The following is a 21102-nucleotide window of genomic DNA, read 5'->3' as shown; positions in this document are numbered from 1 at the left end:
GAATGCATAAACACACAAGTATGCAAGTACACACACATGGATAGCAATGGCCACATTGTCCCTTATCTGGCCCAGTGCTACAACTCCATCTCTTGCATAGATCATCTTGAGGAGTGCTGGTCTAGGCTTGCTGGACCCTACCCACAGAGTGGGTAATCCATCCTCCAAGCCACACCATCAACAACTAGAACTGCTAATCAAACCCAGGTCATCCAGGTCGCAGTCACTGTTTTATCCTGCTATACTTCTGCTGATCATAGTGAAAATGTTGCAGTTTTTGTAACATTTGAGGCATTCAATTATGTTACTTATCTTTGCACACTTATAATGGACAGTAGAACACATTATGTTGTGTAAATTATAGCAAACTTTCATTAAGACCATTCCGTCAAGGAGAATACTGTTTAAAACACAGAAAATGAGTAGAAAACAAAAAAACATAAGCAGATTTCATCACCTGAAAAAAGACAAGGGCAAGATATCTTTGTAAAAAAAAAAACAGTCGGTACAAAGCAGAACTTTTGAAGCTAACAGTGAAACAACAAATGTTTGAGGTAGTATTATATAAGCTCCCACTGATCTGTACTTAGAACATAATTAAAAGTCGTCAGGCACATCAGTCTACACAAGAAGTCTTCTCTTGTCAGCTATACTATATAAATAAAATAATTGCACTGAGGCTAACATGCCATATTTGCTAAGAGACACTCATTTTTTGTGCTTGTTAAGAAACTTGGCCAACTTGTCTGAGTAGATGATTTGCCTGAAGCAGCAGTTATAAACACTTTGCACAGCTAAAAACACTTTAGTATAACAACTGAAATCACTGGATACTTACCTATTCAGACATGGATCCAACACATTCAGATTCAGAAACGTAAGTTCAAAAGACCTACTTTGTAAATGGTACACAAAAATGAATAGTCAGTTACTAGATCTTTAAATACAGTTTACTCATTTTAGGTTTGGAATTTTGTGTTAGATTAATGGCATATTCAAGTTACTTAGATAAACTGCGCTTTGAAAACGTTTGTATTCAGCATTTGTGTTACATGTAAATAAATTCTGAATTTCACTCTTGTTAAAATTTCTGTCATGTATTCTAATGGATTGTTTTTATAAACAATGTTGTTACTTTCTGAATGATCAGTAGACAATTGATATCAATGATGCTTTGCAGAATTAGAGAGTAACTCCTGCTGGTGATAATGTTAATTAAATGCATTGCATGTCCAACCATTGCAATGCACAGTAATGCTGTATTTTAATAGGTTACTGTATGAGTGTACCACATTGGGTTATACACCACTTCAGAACCTCCACTAGTTCCTTACAGTCACTTTATGTAACTTGTTTTGATGTTATCATTGCTGCATAAGTTCTTCATGAAGAAAACTGAAACACTATAAATTACAATCATATGCTACTTTGCAGCCAAATATGAACATGGCAAACTGCAAACATATGATACCATGCTGTTAGATATAAACACAATACGTTATAACCATACTGTACCATTTATCAAACATGAGAAACATACATTACAATCCTACAATATATCATGCTGCCAATCAAAAAATTATTATCAAATGATACTAAGAAGCCAAACATGCATCCAATGAATTACATTCATAGAATACCATGCAGACAAACAGAGCATCTACTACTGAGAAGCTGTGACAATTGCAAGCCGAGCGAGAGAGAGAGAGAAATGACAGCTTGAGTTTCATAATCATAGCTTGGTTAGATATTTATTTTTATATTCTTCTTTTTTCACTTAGTTGGAATTGTGATAAAATAAATGGCAATGATTTTAGCAATGGGTGCAAACTTTGTTTCTTATAATTTAATGCTCACGGCAACTTATTAAACATCATTTCCATAAATTAAGAATCTTAAATGGCTGTTTTGTAACGTTTGCCTTTGCATGTGGTAAATGCCTGTCTAGCATGCTAGGATATTATTATGTGAACCTAATATCCTGATATCAGTTAACAGCAACAAGGGTGATGGAAGAAATGCAACAAATGGCATAAGCAGATTAAATAAAATGAATACTTATTCCTGGAGAAGAAAGGACATATGACTTAAACAAGTATCTAAACATCACACAAACAAATAGCTTCAAAAAAGAAATAAAACACTTCTTCCTGAAAAATTGGACCTGTCCCTGTTAGGATCCTACCTGATCTTTCTCTGCCTTGGCCACATTTTTGGAGCTTTTCTCCTCGGGTCTCCACTGAAAATGGGCTTGTGCTCAGTTGGACTAACCCGGTTAACAAATGTGAAATAATAATGATAATAATTAATTAAATATAGAAACAAGATACAGTAATAAAAGAACGCTCAACTGTAATGCTAATACACAGCAATCTAGCCACCATATCTTTCAACCAGATATAATTCTGTGTAGCTTACAACATATATCTTACCCATACATCTCAACATCTAGGTACAAGAATTCTGGACAAAACTAAAAATAATGGGGGGACAAAGGCACAAAATCAGGGACATGTTTTAAATATTGCTCTTATAAACTAACAGAGTTGCTAGAAAAAAAAGTTTTGCATGAGCACCCATTTTCAGTAGGATATGAAGTCTAAAACTGCAGAGCTCACTAATCTGAAAAAAAAAAAACATATATTTTAAGATGGATAGACCAAATATAGGTGATAGGAAAATGAACATTCGTTGAAGTTCTGAGCAGTTGAAAGGTTTGATCTTATCTTATGTTAAAGAAGCAGATAGCACTGTAAATTTGTATGCAACAGCACAACATGTTCAGGCTCAGAATTCAACTGGTGTACCACTAATAGGTAGCCTACTGTACCTTCTAAAAAATGCAGATCACTCAGGCAGACTAACAGAGATCTCCAATGAAGGCAGCTCTTTCCTGCCTCTTTTACTTCATCACTTGGATGACACAGGACTTGCGGAATCATCCCCAGAAAAAGGACAATGGCGAGTGACGTACTTAGCATTAGCAAGTTATTTAAAAGCCATGCATCTGTGCTAACAGGATCACTTTAAGGGCAATATAGTTTAGCTTTAAAAACATCCTGGTTCCTAGTAAAAATCAACACTAATTTACTTAGACACTGGCTTCTAAAGAAACTTAGTTTTCGGTCACTCTGCTGCTTGTCTGATGACTCTGTTTTGACTTAGACAAGGTCCACTCTCATTAATTGTACAACTCACCAGTGAAACAGCAGAAACTGGAGCTGTCTAAGGATATATTGGAGTAGTGTAGCAGAGATGATAACCAAGCTTAAAACTGCAGCACTCCATCAAAAGCAGAGCAGTTGAGACGTATGGCAGAGGACAGGGACAGAGACTGATCAGTATATTATGAGCTTTGGTCTATCTCTAAGCACTCTGGTACAATACCTACAGTATCCTCATTGCTGAGACACAAGACATACCCTTGGCAGAGTCCTATACCCACCTTAAACATATTCAAATCGATGCCAAGAACAAAAGTATTGCTCTAACTCCTTAAACAGAGGACATAAATGGCACACACAAGCAGCTCTCTGACCTTGTATAATTTAACATTTCTCTCTAGACATTCTAAGGCACACAGATATAGACCTTCTCATAGTTAACAAAAATATGTGCACATAGTACTGGCACACTCACATGACCCCAGTATTTATGCAAAAACAAAGAGTTGATACATTGTTCAAAATACAGGACTGGGTTCACATGGGTCCTCTCGAATCATATGCTCACACATTGGACAAAGTATTCTCTCCAACATTCTGGCATTTGATTTTCTAACAAAGTTAAGAAATCCAATCCCTCTTTAACTGGAACATACCCTTCTGTCCTTTATTAAAAATGGGAACCACTACCCAAGTCTGTCAGTCTACCTCTCAACTGTACAGATTTTCACAGAATGTCCAGAGTTTTGCCTCACATTTTTGGTCTGTTTTTCATAAAATTGTGTATTTCTAGTAAATTAGTAGCAAATCATTAAAGATTGAAGTTAGAAAATAATGACAGACATTTGAGTTTCATACTTCATACCCTTCAGAAAATGAATGCTAATGCAAAACCTGTTATTCTATCAACTTTCTAAGTTTGTAAGAGCAATATTTAAAAGTTGTCCCTACTTTTGGGCCTTTGTCCCACTTTTATTTATGGCTTTGTCCAGATTTGTTGCTTTAAGAGATTGAGAGGTATGCTAGAGGTGCTAGTCCAGCCTTCCATGCAACACTGAAAAGATAATGAAAACATATTTAAACATAAAATCCTATTATATTAACCAGCAGTTCTTTGTCTACTTCCTATGAAGAAGCTTATTTTAAAAATATTTTAAGCATGTAGTATGAATAATATCTGAAAAGGAGCTCAATGAGCTGCATATTTATCCTGTTAAATGCTAATAACGCCATCTATTGAAAAATTAATTAATAAAAAAACATCAGTTGAGTGTGTGTGTGTGTGTGTGTGTGTGTGTGTGTGTGTGTGTGTGTGTGTGTGTGTGTGTGTGTGTGTGTGTGTGTTATACTATCACTTGCTATAAGAAAATCCAACAATTCTTCAGGTATCCATTTAAACTGTCTTAAACACATGGAATTTCATTTCACTGTACATAAATAGATCACAAAATAAAAGCATACTAGTCACAACTCAATCAGCGCCTAGATCCCCAGCATAAGAAAGATAATTTACACCTAGCCATCTAATGACATATACACTATATCTTGCAGTTGTTAATTCATTTTACTCCAACTCTATTTCACTCTGCTATACTTCCCCTATTCTCTCCCCAATAAATCTTTCTGTTCTTTGAGCTTTGCCTACATCTCACCTTACTGTACTCCTCCTTTTCTCTTACTGACAAATCTTTTCTTCCCTCAGTCTCTTCACTCATCATTGTTGCAATATACTGTCAACCTCACACAGCCTATCACCTATAAACCTATTTCAGGCTCCCTACTTATTGTGCACTTTCCTTTCACTAATATCATATTTTCAACTAATAACTTGAATGCAGAGCTTGCATTCATATTGCTGACCCCTCATATTTTTGATGCACTTGTAATATATGAATTAGCTGCAATAATTTTTCTCTGCAACTCAGAATAATCTCTTTTCATTTTATGTACATGATTGTTCTGTGTTTGTCCTATTGTTTGTATTAGTCCCTCCCTGTGTGAATTACCATTAACTGGGCTACTGTTCCCATTTCTGTATTATTCTCTGTGTGAAATATTTTAGATTCTCTACTGCATCACATATTGATATGTCTGCAAAACTATATGTGGTATACTATGTACTTTAATATATGTATACCGGGTTCACCTAAAAAGGGCTTGGCCCAGTCTGAATTTCCCCATAAACAAATGCAATTAAATGAATACATACATTTATACTTCAGAGTGATATAGTGATAAAACTCAGTTTTCACATTTCTTTAAAACTTAAACAGGTTTATTTATGAGGCATATCATATATGGATAATGGTACAAAGCAAAGTTCAGCATTCCAGATTTTCATTATAGTATAAGGTATTTTAATTTCAGACAGTTTAAACCAAGGTATTTTTAGTTCACTCCATTCAAAACAAAAGGTTATTTTCAACAAAATCCACCTGTCCTGTATTCATTATAAACAAGTATTTTCACCTTTCCACATGGCTTAGCTGTGACTTGCAGTGTCACAGCTCTTTCTTTCATGCAAACTTCTTGTGAGGACAAAATACTATCTAGTTATTGCCTGGAGTGTCCAAGTTCATTCAGGTCCAGGTTGACTATCTCTGCTTCACTCTTTAACAGGCACTAGCACACTTTTTAATGAATTCTCACGCCTCTGCCTCCCCCCCCCCCTCTGAAGTTCCAAAAACTGCATTTCTCAGTGCCTCCATTTTTATAACAAAGAAACAGAGGTAAACCAGAGGGCTCAAGTGAAGTCTGGTATCCCACCTGTGACCCAGAGGTTGACAGGACTAACAAGAAACAGAGTATAAAGGAAAAGTCCAGATAAAATCACTTTGATTCATAGGTTCATAGGTTCATACTAGGCTATCTGCCCTAGGGCATTTATAAGCCTAGCCAGAGTGTGTTTGGGTTTCGCCACCCATTTTAAAATAATTTTGCTATGCCCTTTTTCGAGGTTAGTATACTGTGCCTCTGTCTAACAGTGACACAGAAGTGATACCCGGGGTAAACCTATGATCTCCCATCCACTCATCAAGATTCCTCTTGAAGAGGGTCAATGAGGGACTCTGCCTAACCTGGACTGGGATTTTATTCCAGAGTGAAGGGAGCCTCTGTGTTATGAATCTGTCCCTCCAGCATGTCCTATTTATTTCAGTGCTGAGGTTCAAGTCTCTCAAGTGCGTAGCTCGATGGGATTTGGATTTTCTGAGGTGCAGCATGTCCATTAATTCCGGGTTGGACATGGCTTTATTACGTCAGGCACAGATCGCCTCTGAGCAGGCGGTATGCCACTGAGTAGAGCTGGAGTTTCTTTAACCGGGCAGCATATGGCATCTGTTTGAGCCCTTTGATCCTCTTGGTGAGGTACTTTTGGGGTCTTTCCAGTTGCTGCAGGTGTCTGGTAAGGTACATCCCAAAAGGGGCATTGTACTCAATTATGGGCCTGATGAGGGATCAGTAAAGAGGCATGATGACCTCCCCTGATCTAGATGTGAATCCCTTCATGATTAGGTGGGCTATATAAAATGTTTTTCTAACCACTTTGGCCACGTGGTTGTCAAATGAGAGATTGCTATCAACTTGGGTCCCCAGGTCCCTAATTACTTCTTCTGTACTTAAAGGATTACCACCTATGTGGTAATTTGTGGGCACTTTGTTTTTGCCAAAGGGGATGACTATACACTTTCTGGCGTTTAGCTTGAGGCCATGGCTCTGGCACCAGTTGTCTGTTTCTATGAGGCCCTTTTGGAGGATGCTTGTGTCAGCTGGAGTGTTGATTATGGTGCCCAGTTTGCAGTCATCTGCAAACTTGGTCAGCCACAGTCCTTCCGTGTTGGCCTGTACCTCCGAGAAATATATACCGAACAAGAGAGGTCCCAGGACTGAGCCTTGTGGGACACCACTTGTAACTGGTTTGGAGTCTGACATGGCTCCAGCAATTCTAACCATGTGGGTTCTGTCCTTGAGCCAGTTTGCAACCCATCTAGTGACATAGGGGTTTATATTTAAGCTGGTGAGCTTATCTATAATGCCTGAGTGGGGCATTGTATCGAAGGCTTTTGCGAGGTCCAGGTAGGCTGTGTGGACCACCTTCCCCTCATCAATGGCCTTAGTGACTGTTTCAAAGAAATCAACCAGGTTTAAGAGGCAGGATCTGCCCTTAACAAAGCCAAACTGGGTAGGATCCAGTGTCTGTAGGTCCCCAATATCTTTATTTATGAGGTCCATGATGATCCTTTCCATAGCTTTGCAGACCAAGCTAGTCAGGCTTATGGGGCGATAGTTTCCAGGATCCGTTGAGGCACCACCTTTGTGGAGAGGGACCACTGTTGCTGTATGCCACTTTTTGGGTACATATCCTGTAATAAGGTTGAGATTGAACAGTAGTTTTATGTTTGGGTTTAGCTCTTCTTGGAGTTCATGTAGGACACAGCCCGGGACACCGTCTGGTCCCATTGATGCTGTGTTTTTTGCTTTGGAGAGGGCAGCTCTTACCTGAGCATCTGAGATGTCAGGGGGGCAGCACTCTGCTGGGATAGATATTTGCCCTTTTGGTGGGGGGGAGGGGAGTTTGCGCTGAACCTGTCAGCTAGGATGTTGGCAATGTCTGTGGGTTCGGTGTATTTTTTGTCATTTTGGACTAATTCTGAGCATATCTGGGAATTCCCACCCAGGTTCCTAACATAACTAAAGAAATCCTTGTGATTATCCTTAGTGTCCTGTGCAATTTTTCTCTCGAAGCTGGCCTTAGACGATTTTATGAGTGCCTGTAGTTTTTTGCTAATACTGATCAGAGATGCCTTCCCTTTTTGGGATTTTGCTCTATCATGTAGTAGCTTCCTCCTTCTATTGTATAGTTTGTTTATGGTTGGGGTCCACCAGACAGGACGTTTGCCTTTGGAGGATTGGGACTTGGTTTTATTTGGGATTGCATGATCCATGCATTCCTGAAGGTGTTCATAGAATGCATTTATAAAGGATTCTGCGGTCTGGGCCATATTTTCCACAGGCCCGGGGGCTTAGAAGGATTCCACCTTGGTTTTGAGGAGTGTGAAATTTGCATTAGAGAAGTTTTTCACTGTGGTTTTCAGGGCAGGGGGTGGAGTTGGGATGTGAATATCCAGTGAGATTAGTTTATGGTCTGATCTTACCAATGAGGGATACACTTCTGGTCTGGAGCATAGAGTCCCCATGTTGGTGATGATCAGGTCCAGTATGTTTTCCCCTCTTGTGGGAGTGGTAACAAGTTGTTCCATAGCATTTGAGTTTATAAATTCTAGGAACCTTTGGGCTAGGGTGTTGGAGCTAGAGTAATGCTCCCAGTCTATGTTTGGGTAGTTGAAGTCACCCAATATAATGGTGTTTGAAGAGGCCTTCATATTTTCCATTGTTCTCAGGAAGGCCGAGTGGGGTTCCTGGGTTTGGGAGGGTGGTCTGTAGCAGGCTATAAACTGGAAGGCAGTTTTACCCACTGTTAGTTGCACATGGATAGTCTCTGATGCTTCGTGCTGTGCCACCAACCTGGAGGTGTGGGTATCTTTGACGAATATTGATACTCCCCCTCCTTTTGTGGTTTGGTCCAAGTTTTGGGGCCGAAAAGCATGGTATGAGGTATAACCTGGTAGTGCTGGGGTGCTCTCGGGAGCCTTGAACCAGGTTTCTGTTACTGCACAGATATCGATGTTCTCCATGCTAAGGAGAGTTTTGAGTGTGTGTATCTTGAGGTTTAGACTTCTGGCGTTGAGTAGCATTACTCTTAGTTTCTTATCCCTTGTGATACCTGTGGAGGTGGGTTTGTCTTTTGAGCCTTGCCTAAAAAAGGCACTATGGGGGTAGCAAGAGCCTTTGCCAATATCCGAAAGCCCAGGGGTGACAGGTGCACGCCGTCCCTAGCGAAGCATCGTGGCTTGTCGAGCATGTCATCCCAGGCTGACAGGCATTGTATCCCCTTTGAATGACAACAATACTTAAGCCAATTGTTGAAATTGATCATCTTGTCTTCATATTGTGGCATCATTCTTGGTGAGGGTAAGATGCTACTCAAGGTCAGGGTCATACCGGCCTGGGCTACATGCTCAGAGAGCTCCTCTATGTCTCTTTTCATGTAGTCCAGGGAGGTACGTCTCAGGTCATTCACACCAGCATGGACAATGACTGAATCATATTTGTACTTGCCTTGGAGTGACCTGAGTGCTTGTGTTATGTGGCGGATCCTAGCGCCCGACAGGCAGCTCACCGTAACCTTCTCCTTGTTCAGCCTGGTGAGTGGGACGTCAGTGTGCCTGATGATAGAGTCACCTATTACAAGTGTATCAGGTGTGTTGTTTAGCCTTAAGGGCTGTAACTGTTCGGCACACTGGCTTTGTGAGCTATGTGTTGTACATGGTTTGTTTTGGGGTAGCGGTTGCTTGGGTGTCTGCTTTGGAGGTCTCTGCTGCTTAGGCAGATTTTTATTTAGAGCCTCCGAGTATGTTTTTGTGTGTTTATGTGTTTGGTTTGCTGTCCTGGTAGGTCTATGTGAGACTGGAATTGTAGTGAGTGTGGTTTCCTTCTCCTCCTGACTGGTTACACCAGTACTGAGTTGAGAGAGCTTAGCCTCCAGTATGGCTATATGGTTGCATCTCTCACATGTGTTGGAATTTGTTGGGAGGAGGAGAGGGTTGTCTGTGTACATGAGGCAGTTGTAACATTGCCTCAAGATTCCCAGATTCACCAGCTGGACCGGAGAGGAGATTGACAACTGACTTTTGGACATGCTAGAATAGTATTGGGAATTCCTTTATAATTGAAAAAAAAGGGCTAATGGGGAACAAGGTACTCAAGGGGAGTTTGTGAGGGGGTAGTGCTTTTAATTTTTTAGTGCTGACATATAATTGCTTTAGTGGGCAAGTGCCAGGTAACTTAAATGCAATGTGTTACGGGTAACTTAAATGCAAAAACGACAAACAGTAACTTTCTTTCAAGTGAAACAAGGAAATAAGTACAGTAAGCAATGCAGATATCACTAGGGATCCACAGAAGCGCTGAAAAGCCGCGTTTTAGGTGGAATTAGCATTTCAGGGAGATAACAAACAAACAAACAACAAGCATACAAACAAAGCTAGATTCAGCAGGCCTGGATCTAGTCTATGCTACAGCAAACAAGGTGTACCAATTTCTTTAAGAAACAGTTCAAATATGCAGGCACTATAAGCCTTTAACCAGAAATTCCCAGCTCAGAAGGGCAGAGTCCAGCCTCTCCTCCCACAAGAGTGCAGACCACGAACCTTCTTAATGTAAAATAACTGGCCTGAAGCCCAAGTGCTTAAACCAGAACTAATATACTTTTAGAATAACAGACACTGAGCCCTCAATCAGCAGTTCCCAACTTAGAAGGATGCAAGCTACCTGTCCTGCCACCACAGTGCAGGCCACTTTGGCTAGCAAATCTAGGAGAATCTCTCTCTGGTACCCTTGCTGTGGTTGGAATAAACACCTTCTTGAAGTTTTCAATAGTTTATTCAGTTAAGTAGGGAGATGGATGAGTGTTCTTGTTTGACCATACCTCCTCAGCTCAGACCTGTGGGTATGCGTGGCATCGCACAGGCAAGCCTACCATACTTGGCCCATGGTCAGATTGGCCGGTGGGTTTCCTTTCTCTAAATATTATTCTAGTTGTGACAATTTCTGGTGAAGTATGTCCATCTTAGTAACAGACATAGCACTGCAGTGACCTACGTCCATGCGAACTCCTTGTTTCCTTTGACTCTTGTTTTCTAGTCACGTTTAAGCACGCCACAAATCTTCTTGTGCACCTTTTTCATTAGTAGGTTAAGAACACTGCTTTCTACTTGTGTTCTGCTTTTCATTTCCTTTTTCATGAATCAATAAATGACCATGGTTATTTGTTATATAAAAGGTCTCTTCAGTGACCTGTATCGTGTCCACATCTGTTATGCTGGAGAGCAAATTATTTAGTTACTGTATTTTATTCTTACTCAACATCAGACCTGTTCACATAAACACCACTTGTGCCTTCATAATCTTCTTAAACTAAGACCATTTTTACTGAGGCCACAGATGATGTGGAAGTGATACTTGGATTTACCTGTTATATACCAAATGATATATATTTTAATGCATTTTCAGTTTTCTTTGCTTGACCTCTTGTGCTGGCATTAATTGCAGAACAAAGGTTTTGTTGTATAGTTCTCTCATTTCCCATCTTAGAGCTCAGCTGTACATTTTTTTTTTCTAAAAGGTTAGTAAGTGATGCATGATGATATAAGTAGAAGGGCTGCATCATGGATTGTAAGTGACAAAATATGTCAGGTATTATTGTGGATGGTGTACAGTTATAGAACACAGGTGATGCATTTCTCAGTGGGAGAATTTGACAGACATACCTTTCACTTGTTTGGCAGTCTTAAGTTTCATTGCAACCAAAATAAGGGATACGGGATAAGGACCATGCTCATAATTTCACACAGGTGCATGTGTATATATATATATATATATATATATATATATATATATATATATATATATATATATTTATATACACACACACACGCGCGCGCACACACACACCACACACACACACACACACACACACACACACACACACACACGCACACGCACACGCACACACACACACACACACACACACACACACACACACACACACACACACACACACACACACACACAAACATGGATATTCTTGTTCCCATGGCCCATGTCAAGGTTGACAATATTCCAAAATGGACAACATCAGTAATCTGGTTAAAATTTATAAATGAAGATAAGTAGGATTACACAAATAGGTTATCCTACTCAATTAGCCTATTTTTCTTATTTTAATTTAAACAGCTATATTGTAGTTTGAATTATGCGAATGTGCATTCTGTTATATATACACTGCTTAATTGCAGCAACGGTGATTAAATAAAATGGATTCATCATTTTGATACCAACCTAAAATTGTGAACTATGACCACATGAATGTGACCATGACTCCCTGAATATTTTTTCAAAAGTCAACTTTAAAGTTCTCAAAAGATGGCTTAGTTCATAGGTTCATAGGTTCATACTAGGCTATCTGCCCTAGGGCATTTATAAGCCTAGCCAGAGTGTGTTTGGCTTTCGCCACCCATTTTAAATTAATTTTGCTATGGCCTTTTTCGAGGTTAGTATACTGTGCCTCTGTCTAACCGTGACACAGAAGTGATACCCGGGGTAAACCTACGATCTCCCATCCACTCATCAAGATTCCTCTTGAAGGGAGTCAATGAGGGACTCTGCCTAACCTGGACTGGGATTTTATTCCAGAGTGAAGGGAGCCTCTGGGTTATGAATCTGTCCCTCCAGCATGTCTTATTTATTTCAGTGCTGAGGTTCAAGTCTCTCGAGCGTGTAGCTCGATGGGATTTGGATTTTCTGAGGTGCAGCATGTCCATTAATTCCGGGTTGGACATGGCTTTATACGTCAGGCACAGATCGCCTCTGAGCAGGCGGTATGCCACTGAGTAGAGCTGGAGTTTCTTTAACCGGGCAGCATATGGCATCTGTTTGAGCCCTTTGATCCTCTTGGTGAGGTACTTTTGGGGTCTTTCCAGTTGCTGCAGGTGTCTGGTAAGGTACATCCCAAAGGGGCATTGTACTCAATTATGGGCCTGATGAGGGATGAGTAAAGAGGCACGATGACCTCCCTGATCTAGATGTGAATCCCTTCATGATTAGGTGGGCTATATAAAATGTTCTTCTAACCACTTTGGCCACGTGGTTGTCAAATGAGAGATTGCTATCAACTTGGGTCCCCAGGTCCCTAATTACTTCTTCTGTACTTAATGGATTACCACCTATGTGGTAATTTCTGGGCACTTTGTTTTGCCAAAGAGGATGACTATACACTTTTGGCGTTTAGCTTGAGGCCATGGCTCTGGCACCAGTTGTCTGTTTCTATGAGGCCCTTTTGGAGGATGCTTGTGTCGGCTGGAGAGTCAATTATGGCTGCTAGTTTGCAGTCATGTGCGAACTTGGTCAGCCACAGTCCTTCCGTGTTGGCCTGTACCTCCGAGAAATATATACCGAACAAGAGAGGTCCCAGGACTGAGCCTTGTGGGATGCCACTTGTAACTGGTTTGGAGTCTGACATGGCTCCAGCAATTCTAACCATGTGGGTTCTGTCCTTGAGCCAGTTTGCAACCCATCTAGTGACATAGGGGTTTATATTTAAGCTGGTGAGCTTATCTATAATGCCCGAGTGGGGTATTGTATCGAAGGCTTTTGCGAGGTCCAGGTAGGCTGTGTGGACCACCTTCCCCTCGTCAATGGCCTTGGTGACTGTTTCAAAGAAATCAACCAGGTTTAAGAGGCAGGATCTGCCCTTAACAAAGCCGAACTGGGTAGGATCCAGTGTCTGTAGGACCCCAATATCTTTATTTATGAGGTCCATGATTATCCTTTCCATAGCTTTGCAGACCAAGCTAGTCAGTGAGCTAGTTGCTCATAGGATCATAGGTGGTTACTAGGCTAATGGCCCTAAGGCCCTTACAAGCCTAGCAAAATACAACCCCTGTTCCCAAGAATATCAAGGTATTAAGTGGAGCTAAGTCAAAAACTACTATAATTCAAGTATCCTAAAAAGGATTATCATTTTTGTAGTGTACTTCTGTTAAAGCAAAATATAGCAATGTTATCCTCTCAGATAGAAGTTGGAATATTTCACTTTTGCAGTCAGGAATTGCACACCCTAAATAGCACTTAGCATTTTGCCAATGTCATAGAATAATCTAGAAAGATAATGATTTTAACAGTTGAAATCTTGGTCCTTATACTAACATTTAATTAGTCAAAACATTTGACGCCCATATTTAACTTATCTCTTACCTTATGTAGATTACTTCTTAAAATGTTTATGGGTTTCTCAGCTTCACTGAGGCTATAACCCTATGACCCTACAGTCAGCATGGGCATAATAGCTCGAGTAGCACTTCTGACACAAGAAAAACAGGCTGAAATGGGAGTGGCTGAAGGTTTGTTGCCCTTCCTTTGTGAGAGGATGATTCTTTCCTGCAGAGAAGCACCCTTTACTGGAGACTATGAGGTTATCCCTAAATGCAGCTGTGTTGCTAGCATTGTACAAGAGCAACACCATTTTCTTTCCCTTGCTGCCTAATATAAAATTAAGGCATTCAGTCAGTCATGCAATTGCAAAATGTGCAAGAACTAGCATTTGTGTAAAACTTAACCATCACCACAGATCATTACTGTCTGAATTTTGCTCATATCTAAGCTGCAGTAGACTTAGAGGGGGTGGCATGCTCAACCTGGGGAAATATGTAGGGCTTTGTCACTTAGAGAAAAAAGCTTTAGTTTCAAAATCTAAGTCAAGTTGCTTCATTTGTGATTAGCTCATTTCTTAACAAAACTAGCCTTCAGAGGATTGTTATGGAATATAAGATGAGGTTACGTAAAACATTCTCATCTGGAGAGGAATGACTTAAATTATGTGAAGTGAAAACATAGTAGCAGGTATGATAGAGGAACAAATGGTTTGGTACAAAGGCTAGAAAGTCAAGGCTGGTACGGGACAAAAATATAAATTTACGATGAAATTATACATATTGGGAATTTTTAATACTGGAGTTTGTATAAACATCTCTCAAGTGTAGTTTATTATGAGGAACAATCCACATTTTGAGCCTTAAACAATCCACGTTCCTTGCAGTTTTAACACAAATGGTTTGTCACACATTCAGTTCAAGTACAAAGTAAGACATTTTAACTAACCTAAGAGCTTCCTATCTGATTTTGTTGGTAAGCAGTGTTTTCCTATTACTTTCACATTCTGAAAGGTGGTGTTCCACATTTTGTAGAAGGAAGGTTGAGAGCTTTGTGTGTAAGATCTACACCATGTTTTACAGCATGATTTGGAACAAAACCTTAATAATAGGTCTGTAGATTTAGTTTATAATTTGAAACTTTGTGGATAGCTTGGAATTCACATATTAAGACTGCTGCAGCAATTAATGGGTTTGAAACTCATGCTTGGATTCCATCTGTAAATTATATAATTAATAGCGAGTAAATCTGAAGGAAATTCTACATACTCTTTATCAAAGCAGTTAATGAAAGGAGGGGTCATATACTGTAACAGGTCTATTTCACTCTACCAAATTTTCACATAACCAAAAATCAAAAGATCAAGAAGAGAAGAGTGAAATCACTGAACCTTTACATTGCCGAAATTCAGATCAATGAAACACCAGCTGCATATGCCACACATCACCAATTTACCCTTTTCCTAATGTTGTGCAATTGTGGAGTTGGTATATATAATTTGCAGGGCACCCCCCCCCCACACACACACACATGGAAGGTGCAGGTTACTTGCCCCTTTGCAAAAACATATCAAAAGGTAGATTTTTGTGTTGAGTTGGAGCAGTTTGTGTTTCGTTGTTTTGGATTTTGGCAATGTAAAGATTTGGTGTTGTGCATTTTTGCTCTTCTCATCTCATTCTTTTGATTTTCGGTTATGTGAAAATCCGGTACAGTGAAACAGACCACTGTAACACATACATACATACATGCATGCATACGAAAGTGTATGTGTGACGACCGTGCCCTGGCCCAGCAATCAAGGGACCTCAATCCTCACCACTAACACCAAGGAGGTCGTCTCATAGAAGAGGAAAGGATAACTAACACACACAGTAAAGTACAATTTCCCTTAAGTGCACACAGAGATCAGAGTCAGTCTGTGGCTGGCTGCTCCCTTGCTCACCAGGTCCCCAATAAGACTCTCCACTGGCACAGCTGTAGGGTCCAAGTCTCAGCCTAACTGGGCAAGCTAGAACCTCCAGTACCCTCTCTGTCCAACCAGTGCTTTGTGTCACTGCTAAGTAGCTGACACAACACACATACACACACACACACACACACACACACACACACACACACACACACACACACACACACACACACACACTTTGAGATAAGTATTTATACAACTTCACAGACTCTCCTGGGAAAGGCTGACACCAATTCTCCAGCTGTGCACCTTTACCCAGACTATACGGTAGTAATTACTGCCACCACCCAGTTAATAATATCAGCTACTAAAAGGCCCTTAAAAGGGTGTCCAGTTATTACTGTGCAATATTAATATCCAATGGTAATGTGACTATACAGTCTAGGGCTTATCAGAGTGGCCTATTACAATAAACTCTATATAAATATGCAATGTACTCTAGAGCTTATCTCTACACAAACCAGCCACAGGTAGAAGGTTTTAGAAATATTTAATAATAAATAATTAAAACACAAGACAAAACTACTACACCACAGAGATATCTCAGAGTTCAGAGATCACACAGAAACTTAAAATAATACAGTAGGACAGGTCTGATTTCAAAGAAAAATACCTAATTAATTTTTACTAGCTTTCACTATTCCTACAAGAAATCACAGTGCTAGAAACTTACATGTGAGCTTAGGCAGAGTGCTGGTGATATCCCAGATCAAAATGCTCTTAGTCTCTTGTGAGAAATACTTTATAAAACATCACTAACAAACATGTCTCTGGGTCCTCCCCAGATTACATCATTTTTGACACTTAGGTTTTCCCAGTATTCATATTGCAACATTTTGACACCTGCTCTGAGTTCCCAGGCTAATAGAAACCCCATTTACATTATTTAGCAAGCTAACACCTGCACAGGAGAATACAAAACTAAAAGGCATTTCACATATACACTTAAGCAATTAGTCCTTGGTTAACACAATAGACAGAATGTCTTCAGCCAGCCTGACCAGAACCAACTTTAAAGATCAAAGAATGTCATAAAATCATTTCAATTTCAAAAGACACATTTGAAAGGCTTGACATAGTTTTTCTTTACAGCAAGGGGGCAATGTTGTAACAATCTTGAAGTTCACATTTTACAGTGTTTTTCTTTCAGCTAAAAATACACGCCTGTATTTTACAGCTATTTATACAAATTATAGAATTATGTATTAAATATTATTTGACTAGGCTAGCAGCCTTCGCCCAACTAGTCACCTCCTCCCTTCCACACCTACCTCTTACTCCTCCCCACATTCACCAATACTTTACTGCACCTCCCCTCTCAGTGTCCTCCAAAAATTTACAACTCTCTTACCCTAGTAAACTAGCCAGCCACTACATACCTACTCTCAGTAACCTATCTCACTATTCTCTCAAAAGCCCTATTCTTCTCTATTCATTTACTACTGCTCCTCACCATACCCTATACCTACTACCTCACCCAGCCAACTAACTACAACCACACTCCATCCTTTCATACTACAAACCATCTTAGCCCACCTGTCTTTTATTCCCACTTCCCAATATTTCCATATCTATACCCCATAAAACATCATCTTCTCTTCTCTTATAATCTTATTACTCCTCACAAATATCCTATCCCTACAGCAATTAACTCATCCCTCATAAATCTTGCAAAGCTCAGCCCTGACTCTAAGCAAAGTACCTCTCCAACCTAATGCTATATCTGACTTCTATTCTATTATCAGGAGACATACACCCAACCCAGGCCCATCCCCATCCCCTTCAACAGATAAATCCATACTACTCACCTCCTTAAATGCCCAAAGTATAGTTAACAAAATCCCTAATCTGCATGCCTGGCTTACATATAACAAACCAGGCATTTTGTCCATCTTTGAAACTTGGTTAAAACCCCATATAAAAGATTCCGAAATAATTCCACCCAACTACTCTATAATCAGAAAAGACAGAACCAACAAAAAAGGAGGTGGAGTAGCCCTTCTACACTTATCCTCCTTATCAGTTACCCCTTATAACAAACCAACTCTCCAATTCAATAATGCAGAACTACTCCTGGCATTACTTCAAGAAAATAAACATAAAAACATATGCATAGCCTCCCCCTACATCCCCCAGGTGACAATATTTCTATACTAGAGGACATCCTCTCCTGGCTTTCCAATAACATTAACAATGAAACTATACTTATGGGTGACATGAATATCAATTGGTCCTCAATACAGTCTCCCACAAACCCACTTAACATTAACCTTTACAACTTTTCTCAGCTGATCAACTCCATAACTTGGCCCTCAAAAAACCTCTCCAGTGATAGTACCCTAGACTGGATATTAGTCTCCCACCCTCATTACTTCTCAAATAGTGCCACCCTGACTGATTCCCTTAGTGACTACTTGCCCACATTCATACACCAACTTGCCTCACCCCTACATCTTACTCATAATTTTATTACTTCTCGCTGCCAAAAAAACTTCATCCCCACTACCTTTTCCAACTCTCTAAAAGCAATCAACTGGAAGACCCTAAAAACTCTACCCCTGGAACAAGCAGTCGCTCACTTCAACTCAACTTTTTTAAACCTCTTAGAGCAACATGCCCCCATAAAAACAAAAAGAATAAAAAACAAAACTGCCCCTTGGTTAACAAAAAACACACTAGCAACTATGAACCTTAGAGATAAAGCATGGTCATCATATCAGAAACATAGAACTCCCCTAGCCCAAAATGAATACAAAACACTCAGAAACAAAGTAAAAAAGCTTATCATTTCCGATAGACAGAATTACTTCTCCATACTCCAAAACAACAATAAAACAAACCCTCAAAAATTTTGGAAATGTATCTCCACCCTCCTTAATCCCAGCAAACCAGATAACCCCTGCCCAGACCCTAACGCTCCAGACATAGACTTGGCCACTCAATTCAACACCTTCTTCATTGATTCTGTCTCCAAACTAACCTCATCTTTTTCATCTTCTAACCCCACCACACCCCTCACTACAACCCCATCTTCCCCTACCAACTTTTCACCCCTTACCACTGCTTCTCCCCTTATCTCCTCTCCATCATCAACATCCTCAAATCCCCTCCCATTCTCCACCATTCTCACTAAAACCTATACCCACATCCACCATAAAAAAACTACTTCAGAAACTAAAAAACATGCTCTAATGCCCCTGATAACATTCCTTCTTACTTTCTCAGTATAGCTGCTGAAGCCATTGCCTACCCCATCAGCATTCTAATAAACCATTCCATTCAAGAAAGCTCAGTACCCCAAATTTGGAAAAAGGCTTTTGTTGTACCATTGCATAAAGGCAGCAGCAACAACAATATCACTAATTTCCATCCCATTGCTATCCTATCTCCTACCTCTAAACTTTTAGAAAAGTGTATCCATCTACAACTCCTACCACACCACTTAGACAATAACCTACTAACTCCAGCACAACATGGTTTCAGACCCAGTCACAGTACAATGACTACCCTTCTCTCCTTCCTGGAAGCTGTGAACAAAGCCCAGGACTCTGGCCACATTGTCTTTACTCTCCTACTAGACCTCTCTAAGGCCTTCGATACTATCTCCCACAATTTACTACTAACTAAACTCACCAAGCTTAACTTGTCACCCTCTTCTCTGAACTGGTTCACTAGCTACTTATCCAATAGATATCAAGCAGTAAGATGGAAAAAAGCCACCTCCCCTTTCATCAACACCCCAACTGGTGTTCCCCAGGGATCTATACTGGGTCCCCTTCTTTTCAATATATTCATAAACGATTTCCACAACTCCATCCCTTTAACAAAAATTATCCAATACGCAGATGATTCAACTATTATCTGTTCTGCTACCTCCATCCCCACACTTCTAAAACTTACTCAAGATGCATTCTCAACCACTGAACAATGGATGAAAACACATCACCTTGTACTCAATGCCTCCAAAACCAAATTAATGGTATTCACCCCCTCTAAAGCTACCTCTTTCAATCCAAGCAATTTCTCTATTACTAGTCATAACAATACACCTCTCAAACTGGTATCTGAGGCCAAATTACTTGGGGTCCAAATTGACAGTCAGCTTAAATTCAATTCCCACCTTCAATTAAATATAAAAAAAACACCAAAAACTTGGCATGCTCTACCGACAGAATCGTTATCTTACACCCTCCACTAAGTTCACCCTATCTACCACATTTCTCATCCCCTCCCTCCTTTATGGAGCCCCACTCCTAACTAACCTACAATCTTCACTCAAAACACAACTCTCCTCTTGCTATAACAAAATTGCCAAGTTTGCTGCCTCCCATAAGTCCTCCTCACACCACTGTTGAGCTCTCCACAAACTAAAATGGTTAGAACTACCCAATCACCTCACCTACGTCTAACTGACTCTTGCACACAAGCTCATCTTCAATCCCTCCCACTGCCCCTCCCTTTCTTCTACCTTTAAAATGCACCTCCCTGATAGAATACTAAGATCTAACAACCAAAACCTAATTGAATTGTATAAACCAATTCGCCCCCCTGGAAAAAATCTCTTATCCTACAATCTTGCTTGTCTCTGGAACTCCTTACCCCCCATCCATTCGTACTATCACAAATCACTTCTCATTCAAAAAATCCTTTCACTCACACCTAATTTCCCAGTGGGAATGGTCCTGCTCCCACCCCACATAATCTCCTCCCCTATTCATACTGGGAATTTCCACTTACTCTCCTAAACTCATAGATCTTGTTCTTGCTTGTATTAAGCTATTTTTTCTGAATACTTGAAAGGTACCTCTTAAGTGTAACCTACCCTAAGGTGTAAAAGCTTCTCAGTTTCTATACTGTAATTTTTTTATTTTCAGCTATACAAGATTGTAATATTTGTATATATTTGTTCACTAGTCTGCTGTATTTCTAAGTTTCCTTCATTTTTTTACTAGTCCATAGTAATTGTATAATTGTAACCAAATACCTTATTGTAACCTTGCTACTTATTTTTGGAGCTTTTCTCCACAGGACTCCATTGAAAACGGGTTCTTTTGGCCCAATGGACTATCCTGGTAAACCAACTGCAAATAAATAAAATAAATAAATCTCTCCCCATTTGTCACAGTATGTAAGCAAGGAAAG

General features: G+C 39.9%; 1 protein-coding gene across 1 annotated transcript in view; it reads left to right on the top strand.

The window, feature by feature from the left end:
• Positions 1-842: 842 nt before the first annotated feature.
• LOC122798011 (fer-1-like protein 6) overlaps positions 843-21102 on the top strand; it is a 1810759-nt gene continuing 1790499 nt past the window's right edge. The window contains exon 1 of the mRNA XM_044066595.1: positions 843-877. Within this exon, the coding sequence (XP_043922530.1) occupies positions 849-877 (29 nt within the window). The 5' untranslated portion in view covers positions 843-848. The remainder of the gene's footprint in view (positions 878-21102) is intronic.

The sequence above is a fragment of the Protopterus annectens genome, chromosome 3.part1 (assembly GCF_019279795.1).
Source record: "Protopterus annectens isolate FY-2018-M chromosome 3.part1, PAN1.0, whole genome shotgun sequence".
Lineage (NCBI taxonomy): Eukaryota > Metazoa > Chordata > Ceratodontiformes > Protopteridae > Protopterus > Protopterus annectens.
The sequence above is the reverse complement of the archived record's forward strand: the minus strand, read 5'-3'. Positions and strand labels throughout refer to the sequence as shown.